Source organism: Fusarium mangiferae (assembly GCF_900044065.1).
Source record: "Fusarium mangiferae strain MRC7560 genome assembly, contig: FMAN_scaffold001, whole genome shotgun sequence".
NCBI lineage: Eukaryota > Fungi > Ascomycota > Sordariomycetes > Hypocreales > Nectriaceae > Fusarium > Fusarium mangiferae.
The window spans coordinates 266,718-279,580 of record NW_024573921.1 but is presented as its reverse complement, the minus strand read 5'-3'; the positions used below and the strand labels follow the sequence as shown (position 1 = coordinate 279,580).

Below are 12,863 nucleotides of genomic sequence, written 5' to 3'. Positions count from 1 at the left end.
GGATGTGGCGGGAGGGATAAGTGAAAGGAAAGCGGCAAGAGGAACCTAGCCACAACCCAGCCAAGTAAAAACAGGGTCCTTTGACGCTGCAACAAGGGGGAGTAATGTGCCTACCTGGTTATAGAGGTAGGTAGGTACCTACCTAAGATTAATGAAGTGGGTTACCGTAAGTCTTGTCGACAAGTACCTATAGAGTGTTGATAGGTTAGTAGTGGGCAGCACTGAACCTGTTTGACCTTGGTTGGGTGGATGGGACTGTACGGGTTGGGATGGGCATCAATACCTAGGACACGGAAGGCAGCAATAGAAACCATGCGTTCGTTCCCTGCTGACTTGTGATGGACCGTTGACGAGATTCATCAGAGACAGTTATGGTTAGACTACCTAATCTTAGGCTGTTCAGAAGCTTAGGCTTCATGTTAAGTTTTACTATAATGATAAGACTGTTCTGCTTAACAACCGAGACTCTCCTCATAGCTTTCAACCGTACAAGCGGGGCGAAACAAACGACGTAATGAGGAGGGGTATACCTCAACTTAGACGCACAACGCTGACGCTATTCGACAGGGGTCGCGGCCTTGTAAGGCCCACTAGAGGCTCTTGGGCGCGCTGGGCACTGGGGCAGCGGCACTTGATACCCAGCTGGGCACCGGCTGGGCGTCCACAGCACAGCCTGGCTTCGTTCTTCGGTTCGCCTTGCGCCACAGTTATCATGCAATTATTTCCACTTTGCAACATCTCAGCGCCCGGCAACACCGAGGACGAGACAATGTATATTCGGTTGAAAGAACAGCTCCGGAGATAAAATCAAGGCCGGCTCTGCTCCGCTCCTTTGGGGAAGTCAATATTGATCTTTGACCAGGTCGGCGGGCGCGCCCCGTGTCTTCATCCGGGGGTCAAGCTTGTCGATTCGACGTAGGCATTGTTCAGAGTGAGGCTCTCTGCCAAACACTCCGACCTTGGTAATTGGCTCCTAAAACTAGGATATACCTTCCCCAGGTCTCACTTCAAGCAGCAAAGATCGTCTCAATCTTTGTGAAGTGAGGCTCAGAAGTCGCTCCTCGAAGGGATACCCTAGGTTCGTGCTACCTCGGAAACCTGCATATTCGGTGCGGTGCTTGTCCTCGAACCCATTTCGCCACTCTGGTGAGTTGTTCTTTTCTAGAAACTCTTGTTACCCTGTGAAACCTGAACTAAATTCAACGGCTGAGCGTAAGACAAGCCGGGCGGGAGTTTAGGCCAACCAATCGCCGCTTTTCTTTCAGCCCATCCGGTGTCTCTGTCTCTGTTTAACTTTGACTTTAGACTTGCCATGACACTTGAGACACAACATGTGACGCAACAGACGATACGAGGATGCCTGCTGATGAGAGTTCATGACCAGCTTAGCTGTGGCCTTGTTGCATCAGCCACAACACATCAACTCCCAGTGGTGGCTTATCATAGTTCATCACCAGATCCAGATTTCGTCAACTGGTTGCCATGCCCACTGTTGAGGGCCTGTCTGTCACGAACAATGTCCTTTTAACTGTATACAGACCGTGCTGGGCCCCGTAAACTCGACCTGATAGGCTGGGCCGCTTGAACACCACGCTTTTTGCATTTCAGCCTTATCGGCTACTGCAGATGACTCGCCATTTGGTACATAATATCAGATTAACCTACCTGTGCTTCATATGCCTGTTTACCTATGTTACCACTGACGTAGTGACTGCTCACATTAGAAGTCAACAGGCGAGCTTCTTTCCTGTCATTTTTGAGATGCTAGATCACATTCGGATTCAGTGGCCAAAGTAAAATATACCTACATGTAGGAAACTAATGTGAAAGCGCAAGATCTTAAGTAAACCAATAACAGATTCCGTAGTAATGTCCTCGACGATAAACAAAGTTGAGTCTAAAATAACCTTATATGGATCAGAACCAAACCATTTCATCCTTCTGTAATGAACCCAAAACTCCAGATGGCTGGGGAAAAAACCCAGACATATACCACTTTTGGTCTCTCCATTACATATTATTGATAATATACAAGTTCCGCAGGTCCAAATCCCCTAGATTGTGTCATTTTCATGCATCCTCGGGACGCTTGATCTGTGCTGGTTCATCCATATCACCTGTGTGTTGAGTCTCTTCAGCTTGAACACCATAGTCAGTAGGATCTGCTTCCTCGTCCATCTTCTCCATCTGACCAGGCTCGACAAGCGCATATTTGCTCTTTCTCCGGATACGGGCCCCGTACCAGAAGAAAACAAACGGGATCAGTGCCAGAAGAGTCGCAACTCCGCCGATGAGAGAACCTCCACCACCTACACCAAGAGCAGTGAACATCTGGGCCGTGAATAGAGGAGCGGCAGCACCGCCAGCCGATCGAGCAACTGTGTTGGCAGCTATGACTGAGGCAGCGTATTGGGCGTATGTGTCGGTAAGATAGTTGATTATGGCAACGTAGACGAGCATTAGAGCGGCAGAGAGGAAAGTACCCGCGAGAGTCGGGACGATCCAAGGAACAGCGCTGTTATGTGTTAGTTACTCTTACTTGTGTAGAGAGATGGAAAGCTGAAGACTCACTTGTAGTTGGCCGACCATGCGAGCCAGAACATGGTGATAGGGAACGCAACACCTCCAAACATAGCCATGAGAAGCCGATCCTCGGGCAGCAGCGTCTTGCCAGCCGCAGCCTTGCTTCGCCTCCGCTCACTGTCAACGAAGATGACCATGGCTCCCAAAACAGCGCCAACGACCTGGCCGAGGAGAGGGAGTTGCGAAACGCCAACGTTCCAGCCCCTCATATCTCTGAATACAATAGGGTAGATGCTGAAGAGCATGAACTGAAGAGTGAATACGATGCAAGTGTAGATAGAGCAGAGGAGAGAGATCAAGTCAAACATGAGGACCCAAGGTCGCGTGAGGGCCAGCTTGTAGACGTGGGCGAGTGAAGGCTTATCTTCTTCTCCCTCCATTATGACCTTTTCATAGCCAGCAATTCCAGATTTCCGGACACGCTTTGCCTTTTTCGCCAGAATGGTCGGTGCATGCGTCTCGGGGATTAAGAACATAAGAAGAACCGTCAAAGCTCCGAGCCATAAGACGGAGTACATACCCCATCGCCAGTTCTTCTTAAGCTGAACGAAACCGGACACCACCGGCCCGAGTGATGGGCCAACCCAGGAAGCCAAGCTGAAGATTCCCGTGGCGTTTCCTCGCTCAATAGGGTCCCAGAGGTCGACCAAAACGCCCGGGGTGGTGCTCAGCGGTGCAGAGATAAAGACACCAGCCAAGAATCGACCAACGAGTAGTGATCCAAAGTTTGTAGGGAAAGCGCAGAGAAAGTTGAAGGCCATATAGGCAAGAAAGGTGATGTAAAAGATCCACCGACGACCATAGAACTCAGAAAGCGGCGCAAAGACAAAGGGCCCTGCGCAGAAGCCGAGCAAGAACATTGTAGTTGTCAAGCTCGCAGCAATCTCTGATATTCCAAACTCTTCCATGACAGAGTCGATGCTGCCAGAAAATATGCTTGAGGCAAAGTTTCCGTTCATTGCGAGAAATACTGCGACAGAGGTAATGGCCCATCTTCTCTTGAGGGACCAGTTTCGCGGGTTCTCGAGATCGTCAGGCGAGAAGTCGACATAGCCTTCTTCATTGAGATAAGGAGCTTCATGTTTTATGGTGCCAGTATGAGGCTTGAATGTCATGTAGGAAAGGGCTCTGCCCACTTGAGCGGTCATCTTGTAGCTTTGACGCTCTCGTAACTGGTTGGAAAGTGATGAGATTGGAGAATGTTAGTAGGTAGCCAAAGCGATACATGCCTGAGCCGGTAACCATGGAGAGCTTGGGCACATGCCGTATTTATAAGTTCTCAAGCCCTACGCCTTCTTCAAGCATCATGATGAAATGTTTTGTTTTCCAACATACAATTTTCACCCTCAAGGAGAAGAATCTCCACCACGGTGGCCTTGGTTGAGTTAAGTTGACGTCAAGTTCTCCAAGTGAAGGTATACCGACCACAAGCACCAAGCCTTCTTCCCTAGACCAACCGGAGGTCAGCTCCGAATCTGAATTTCAGACTCCAGGTCGCGGCTGATTTTCCCATCTCTATTCCCCCCCGGACCGATATTGTATCAGAGCTGAGTGTCGCCCCTCTCAGCCTTTTGGTTTCCCCGGACCCACAAGCAGCATATATCAGGCTCCTGAAATGACTGTAGCTCGACGAGTTTTGCGGTTGAGGGGACGCGGAAAGTTTATGAACCACTCATAATGGCCATGTAATGACCATGCAGCAGTCCAAAGATGATTTCCCTGGCTATGATAACGTGGGGAGGCCGAATATTTCCAACATGGCATAGCGGTCCGAGAAAGCATGGAAATCCAACCTTGTACATACCTACTATGTAGATCCCTTGTGTAGGTACCTAGGTACCTAAGTCAATATCCTGGGCTGGCCCCACGTGGAACATGTCACAGCATTCGGGGCCAATGACGAATCAGGCGGCTTATATCGAGATTTAGAGCTGAATTTGGAAGATTCTCTCTGTCTCTGCATGGGGACGAGGACGTATTCTGGTGGCTACAAGAAGATTCTTCAGCCATCACTTCCCACGAACAAACAAAGGGGAAGAGTCTGTCTCATCATTGGTACATACCTAGGTTTCTCACTGTCAATGCGTTGGATGGCAATTTGTTTTCAGTTTCCCCTCTCTTCCTTGATCAGCTGTGGTCGTAGATTTCATTCCGCGCACGGCAAAGTCTCTATCGACGTCTTCTTTGTTGCTTGACATTTAATCCAATGTCTTTCTTTGCCTTACCTCGGTGTCCAAAGCAAGGTACTCACTTACCAACCTGGGCAATCTCCGCTTTCGAGGTGCTGTGTCCCCATAAACTCATCACGCAACAAGCTATAGGCACCTACTAAACTTGCTATTGCTGCCCCATTCGCTGCTAATGAAGTTGTCATGTTTTAAATTTTGCGACGCTACCTTGATGTAATGGATGTAATGCTGCTATGGAGGCAATCTGCAGGTCTTGTTCAGCCATTTCCACTTTAGGTGTTTTCTGGGGACCCATGCCCCCCCCCCCCCCCCCCCCCCCCCCCCCGCCGGGTTTGGCATTTCTGCAAGGCACCGCTGCCGTATTGTTGATGCCCGGTTGATCCATAGGCCGGTGTGTCCTGACGATAGCTTCATTCCCTTCTCTAGGTAGTCACTATATATTGCGTCTCCCTCAGCACGCCTTGGCCCTGACTCACCCCAATCTCGGTCACCGGGGCCGGGGCCGGGGCCGGGGTTCCATCATGCGTCATCCTTCAAAAGGTCCGTTTATGACATCTTCCCCTCGCCGACAACGAATGGTAATTTTGCTTCATCTCGATATCTTCTGTGTAGCGCTTTAGGATATACAGAAGAGAGATCAGCACACAATGACTCGCCGGACCAGAATCTCCGTGCGGGCAACGACAGGGACTCTCCCTTCCTAGTAACAAGGCTCTTCTCCACCTTGTAGAATCACCATGTCAAGTCGATCATGCCCTGGACAACATATGTTTCGTGACATACATCAGGCAACTGTATAGATCCGTCATGTGTCCTTGTACGCCTGGCTTTATGTTCAAACAAAGACAAGCGTGGATGAACAGGACACCGTCATTTCCAGACCCGGCAGGATGTCATTTGGGTATGTACCTCTGAATAGTATCACTAGGTAGCTACCATATTATGTAGTGCCAGCCTGTATGGCTGGTAGCTTCCAGCAATGCATGTCGCTTTATTTCCTTCTTTCTTAACGATCGCTGGCTATTTGTTCAGTCTGGAGTTGTAGATGAAAATACATACCCTCCCTCATGACAAAAGTGCCGCCCAGCGAGGTGTGTGAGCCGTGCAATTTAGCTACCCTAAAGTTGACAGATAACCCCTCAACCCCGCCAACATGATGAACTGTCTTGTCATGACAGCCAATATGATCCTTATAAATGAATGAATGAAAGGACAAGGGCAGAGAAAATATCCATGCTCATGCAATCAGAACCCGCACACATCGCAATAAGCCACTGCGCTTCCTACAGGAGACAGTATTCCCATGGAAGCTCACCTATGACCTACCATGCATTAGCAATTGATAGAAATCGTGATAACCATCCATTTATGATGGGCAGCAGCAATACAACAGCACCCAGTAGACTTCAAGACTAGCAGAAGCCTGTTGTTTCTCGACATGATTTTTTCTTTCTTTTATAATGAAACTATTGTACAACTTTTGAAACTGGAATAAAAAACTCCATATTTTTAGCAAAGCTTGGAGAGTCCCCTCTAACATCAGAATCCATGAGTAAAATCAGAACCAAGTCCAAATTGAAACCATCCTTGAACCCCTTTCATATGCAGTCGAGAAAAAAAAAAGATGCTGCAGTTCAGCTAAATGTCACCATACGCCCATATGCTTTTCCATCCATGCCTTTTCGTTCATCCGGTATGACGATGATAACCCTTTTAAATATGCCGTCGTAATCGACCACCCCGTGAACATCCAGTGTGGCGGGTATAGCAATCATCCAGCAACACTTGCCGCTCACCTCTGTAACCTATCACTACAACTACCCAGCACCAGTCGCACCCACTCGCATGTACTGCTGGGGTTCTGGCGCACTCCTTTCCAACCTGCAGTGTGCCTTCGCATTTCACAAAACCATCCTTGGAATACGCCCCAACAGAAACCAATACATCAGGCTGTTAAGCCAACCTTCATTCCGAATTTTCCTCTCCAATGGTTACCGGCTTTTCATTATAGCCTCGTGCACCAGGGTGTCGTATCTCTGTGGCTTGTGTACGTCGTTCTCTTCCTTCAATCAGTTCTGATAGGAGAAGACCTTAGGCAAAGACCTCTTGTCGCCTCGTGGTGCACTTATAGCACTATAACGTACAACGCAAGTTACTATCAAGCACTCGCCAACCACCCGTTTGCTGTCTGGCTCAGAACAGTGTAGTGCTATATGAATCCTTGGGTCATCCATACAGCCTGCTTCACTCAAGGCCTATGAACAAACGAGATCGCTATCGTAACACGTTTTGGCATGGTGAATATGAAGCTAGCTCCGGGCCACACCACGAAAATCATAAACACTTATAAATCTGGGACGCGTCATTCGTATCGACCCAGACCGGGGAAGGGAAAAAAGAAGAAGAAACAACTCTCCCATATACGCCACTTTGCAAGCATGAAAATGATAGAGATCTCTGCCACAGCCGGTACTCCACATCACCAGGGAGGCTACGATTGCGTCGTGTAAGCCTCCCCACTATGCACACCGTTGGTAAGCGGCGCAGTTTGTTCAGCATGACCATTGGTCAAAGCTTCAACGCTGGTGACTTGGACTTCACCCTGAGGGCCAACGAGGGGAATTGTCCCGGAAGGTGAGAAGTCGGGAACAGCCGCAGAAAGCTGGGTGTTGCCATTTGGAACAACCCCGTTTGCGTCATGTGGTGCGAATTGTTGGAGAGCATGGCCATGAGGATAAGCATGTGCGCCATACGGCATAGCAGCGATGTCGTCAAATTGGCCACCAGGGAAATGGTAGTGTCTGTTCTTGAAAGTGACGCTTGAAGGGCCAGCATTGCGGGCCAGCTCATCTCGATTTTCCATAGAATAAACGAAATGCTCCCAATTGTGTCGCCGACGTAGTCGCTCACACTCATCGTCGCCAACCACGTAGTCGACTTCAGTCGAATCCTCACAAGCAGCACGGATGATGTTCATGTCCACAGTCAACTGCTTGATGCGCGAGAACGCACTAATGAAGTGGAGGGGGACGAATCCCTGGGAATCCATGCGCTGTCGAAGGTACTCGTCTTTGCAGAGGTTCTCGATGGAGAAATAATATTCAATTTGAGTCTTGATCGTGAGGACGAGCAAGTTGTCAAATGGAAGGGAGTGGAAAGGGACTGCGCCCATGGGCGCTGCCATAGAGTAATCGTAGGGCGAATATTGAGCTTGCACAACAGGCATGCGAGATCCGCCGTTCGGCACTGATACACGATGGAAGTTGTTAGCGCCATTGCGACCACGGCCTCGCTGAGAAGGAGGCGTAAACATGCCACCATGACCACCCTGTCGCAATGGGGGGCTATAACCCTGAGATCTGGCAGCGTTGGCGCCTTGGCCATGGAATCCGGATGCAGAAATAGCATGCTGAGACTGTGAATGGCCGTGATGAGCACCTCGTCCTCGGTAATTGCCTCGACCTCTCTCACTGCGGCTATCATGCCTATCTCGACTTTGGGAGATCTCCTATTCCAAAAGCAATCAGTATAAGTCTCATACAATAAATACACTTGCGCAATCTCATGATAGCTGTGCTCCACAGGGGCATCATCGTATTACTCACCGTAGACTGGGCCGTCGTATCTTTGGCCTTCTCGGAGCCAGTGCTGGCAGGGGCCTTTTTCTGACCGTTAATACCATCCACTGCTCCGCGTTTGACGGCTGCCATTTGTGATGCGGCATTGTTGGTGTTGTCTTTAGGCTTGGTGTCGTTGGTCTTGTTGGCGGGCGCGGTAGATGCGGTTTTATCCGCTACACCGTTGGCCATGCTTCGAGGAGCGGCATCTCGATTACCACGAGCACCACCCCGTGGCTTAGAGCTACGCATTTGAGGAAGCTGGGTTTCGAAGCTGACTGTGGGGACATAGTCCATAGCCACCCATTTCTGTCGGGGCTTTGACGCGCTGCCATCTTCTTGACTGTCCTTATCAGAGCGGTCTGATTTGTCGGGTGTCTTGTCTGCGCTCTTCTTCTTGCTGTCCTCCTTAATAGCCGTGATTGCAGTCTCAGGAGTTGGCCATGCCGTAGAATCCTCGACGGATGGGGGAGCCTCATTCTTACCATCCTTCTCATGTATCCGTGTCCCCCGGGGGCCATTGCGTTCCGGCCGCGCAGTGCTGGCCGGCTTTTGCTGAGTCTTGATGCCATTTGTATATGGTGTTGTAGCAGATTCCTCAGTCTTCTTCTCATCCCGAGATGAAGTGCCATTCACTGTAGCTTCCGCAGGTGTGGGAGCAGGTTTGACAGACTTGGCCTGCTGGGCCTCCTTTCGCTTATGCCAGATGTTGACGCTGGGGATAGGTGCTTCTGAGAGCTCGACCTTGGGGGCCTCAGTGACCGCCTCCTGCTCCTTTTCTGCCGTCTGATCACTGGGTTGCTTCTCAGAAGTCTTGCCCTTCTTATTTCGCCTAGCCTTTCGAGAGTCCTGCTCGTCTACAGACCGGGCAGTAGTGTTTGATGACCCCGGTGTCTTCTCGTTTCGTCGCCACGGGCGCTCTAGCCTTCCAGAATCATCTTCGCGTCTCGAGTCTGTTCGTCTGCTTTGTGTCGACTCGGAGCGGGCATCGCTCTCGGATCCAGGTATACTCTCGAGGCCTTGCTTGTCAGAGAAGGTAGCGCGGTGCTCCGTAGTCTCAGGAGCTTCAGAGCTGGCGTGCTCAGTAGCAGCAATCGACTTCACGTCGGTTGCGGGAGCCGGAACATCAGCATCGGCAATGGATGCCTGCGCGTCCTGGGGTGGAGCAGCAGTATCGGCGACAGCTGTAGGATTCGAAGCAGGGGCAGTGCCCTGACCCTTTGCAGCTTGTGCGTAGGAAAATGTCGATTGAGTGGCCATTTCGTTGGACTCAACGATGGCGGATGGACTCATTTCAGGTTGAGCCTCGTAGGACAGGCTTGCCGTCTTAAACTGGTAGGAAAGTTCCGAGCTGAAGGTGCCGAAATCACCTTGGTCGCAATAGAAGGGAAAATCAACGTATTGCTCAGGGAACGAAAACCCCAGGATGTCTCTCAACCCCTTCCACGCAAGGAGAGAGGCAAAGCACCTGTGTGCGATACAGTGACTATCTGTGGACCTCTAAATAATGAGGGCGCAGGGATATGAGATTCTTGGACAACGAGTCGAAATTTGGGGATGCGTATCGAGTACGAGGGTGTAAAACCGAGTCAGGTGTCCGTTGAGCCGAGGTCTTCAGGCCAAAATGGACGACCAGTCAATCGGTTGGATTGTGGGCGAAAGCCGTGGCAGATGTTTCTGATGGAAAGAGGGAAGGATTCTACGATGTCGCAGAGGCGTTTATTGAATCGAAAAATGGTAGCCTGGCGACTAAGTTTCGACGAAGGGAGGCAACAGAGGGGGGGAAAAGTAAGACTGGTGCGAACAGTAGGTAATTTTGAGGCAGTAAACCCAAAAATGTTTATGCTACTGTCTTGCTTTGCCTGCTCTCGTAAATAGGAAACAAGAGCGTGTCGGACAAGAACGACGTGTCGATTGAATGAACTCGTAGCCTAGAATCAGATACCAGAAACAAATCAGATCCGAGGCCGGTGTATTCGCTTGTTACGTTGCTTCGTCGCGAGGGTATCGAGAGAAAACGCAGAAGGCCAGGCGGCGGGGTGGTTTTGGTTATGATTGATGGGTTTAGAAATGATTCCAGAGGATAGGTAGGGGAAGAAGGACGAGGGAGGAGGGGGGGGAAAGGATGAGGTAAAGAGACGTAGTATTCGTAAACCAATACAAACTGATCTTCAACGGCAACTCTTTTCTAGGTAAATTGAGTAGGCGAGAAGTTGTGGTTTACAGAAAGAGGGCACACGGATACCAGGGAATGAGAAAAAGAAGGCCGGAGGTTATTTTTTGCGTTGTGTGAATAATAAATTTTTTTTCCTGCACTTCTTCCCCTCTCTCTGATCCGCAGGCGAGCGGTACCACAGAAATATACCGCGACTAAGTGATTTAGAAGGTACCGCTGCGCCGAGCGGGAATCCTTGGACCTTGGGAGATGGATTTGGGAAGGGGTCGGGTTGGAAGGATGGAGGGACATTCTTTTCTTTTCCGCTCTAGGGATTTAAATTATTTTTTCTTCCCATCCGAGACGCCCATGAACCTACCTATAGAGCGACACTTATGTTCGTTGTCATTTTTCCTCTCTTGTTTGATTTTGGCTCATTTGTTTCTACAATACTGCATGTCCTCTACACTAACAGCAGTTTGATTGTCAAACATCGAATACGGCACTATAACATCCAATCGTATTCTTCTTCCATGACTCGCATGTTTGTCATTGACTGATGGAGATGCATAGTAGGACTTACATCACTGATGTGCCTAACTATAATCAGTGAATGCATTGTTTGAGTACCTACCCCAAGTCAGCGATGGAGTTCTGCCCATCCACCGAGTAACAATACCTTGAGGGCCACTGTATCGCTGACTCAAGCCTTGTTGATTTGGAAGAACCCTGCAGCCGACGGCACTGAACACCATTGGATACCAAGCTGCTGCCTCGGGTTCATCTTTCAGTGGGATGCAGGGCATGGCTTCCATTTCTTTTTCTCGTTTGCGCTCCACTCTGGGTGCACCTCACTGCCAGAAGCCGCCGTCATCCATGGATGGACGTTATAGCACCCGAGACCCCGAAGAGGCCTACAAACAAGGGCGTGATAGATGCTACCTCTTCAGCCGGAGCCGGATGACCGTGATAGGTGGAGTTGCGCGAATATAAATCGGCTTTTCTGAAGTACCTTTGTTTTACTGTACCCATGAGATCATTTACCTTTCGCTTTACGATGTTTGCTCTGTCGAGCGTGTTTTTGTTATCTTGTACCAGCTGCGTACACAGTGAGCTGGCCGTGCTACCACAAGCACACCATACATAACCATGTCTCTGCACGTCTCTTTGTCCGGGAAAGCCTGATCTGCGTGGGTAATCTGGAGGTCAGTTATTTCATACATACACTCTCGGAGTTAGTAAGAGTCTTGGTTTTTTTTGGTCTTTCTTTCTTTCTTTCTTTCTTTCTTTCTTTCTTTACTAAGGACAGTTGACCGGGTCGAGTGTATGACATTTAATGGATCCCCCGGGGCTCGTGTAAGAAGAAGCCAGACTTTGTTTTAGATAAAAATATACAAAGTTGTAAATCAAGACGCTGAGTCTACGGTAACGGGCTAGAAATTACGCAACTTCTGGCTACACATCAGGTCACGTTCGATCCACGAGCACGCCAAGAAGCAAATCAGCAGGTTGTGAACTTGCAGAGCAACTATATGAGAATCTGCATACGTCTCGAAAGACCACATATGCAGATGTCTAGACAAAGGGCAGCAAGGCATCTAGTGATCATGAATCTCAACAGCTTCGAAAAATCATTAGGCAGTTGAATACTAAATCGAGAGATACGAATCGTAAATAGGTAGGTAGTTCGTGCGCCGATTGTCTTTTCAACTTATACACACTACTACCTAGGTAGTCTGGTGAATTTCCCCGCGTCATAATTTTACTTTCAAATGCAAAAGCTTATTAAAGCATACGTCATTGCATTTGGAAAGCTGCCTACCTGATTAAGGTTGATTTCCTGTTGATTACGGTAAGAAGAACTTTTCTTCAGATCCAACACAGTTATATTCTAAACAACCATTCTGTTATGATTAGGTACTCACGTACCTAAGTACCTAGTACTTTTCCAACTCTGAGGTTTCCTTCAAACATCCAAGTGGCTGCAAAATCTTCCCAGATTTCATTACAAACCAATGCCACACATGTATATCGGTTTGCTCATTGGATACAGCACCTGATAACTTGCCCTTTTGGGCAACGATTACCTAATCATCAATCACCATAACGTGCATGATAAGCGAGTGCTCCAGACAAGCGAGTGCTCCAAAAATCCCTCAACCTACACTATCACTTTTCAATCAGATATTTCTCAACAATCCAATATGCCAGAGTCTCCAAATGAAGCTAAGATTATTCTTGCCCTTCAGGCCCTCCAGAATGACCCAAAATTAAGTCTTAGAAAGGCCGCAGCTATATATCATGTTGACCGCTTTGCCT

The 12,863-nt window shown here is 49.0% G+C and overlaps 2 protein-coding genes across 2 annotated transcripts; both read right to left on the bottom strand.

The window, feature by feature from the left end:
• Nucleotides 1-2,070: 2,070 nt before the first annotated feature.
• FMAN_00618 (uncharacterized protein) lies at nt 2,071-3,731 on the bottom strand (the record flags this gene model as incomplete). Its single annotated transcript, XM_041833952.1, has 2 exons — nt 2,071-2,515; nt 2,572-3,731. 2 exons carry the CDS (start codon nt 3,729-3,731, stop codon nt 2,071-2,073), a joined length of 1,605 nt encoding a protein of 534 aa, XP_041675949.1.
• Nucleotides 3,732-7,263: 3,532 nt separating this feature from the next.
• FMAN_00617 (uncharacterized protein) lies at nt 7,264-9,682 on the bottom strand (the record flags this gene model as incomplete). The annotated part of the gene is made up of 2 exons (XM_041833841.1): nt 7,264-8,280; nt 8,378-9,682. 2 exons carry the CDS (start codon nt 9,680-9,682, stop codon nt 7,264-7,266), a joined length of 2,322 nt encoding a protein of 773 aa, XP_041675948.1.
• Between the last annotated feature and the right edge of the window lie 3,181 nt (nt 9,683-12,863).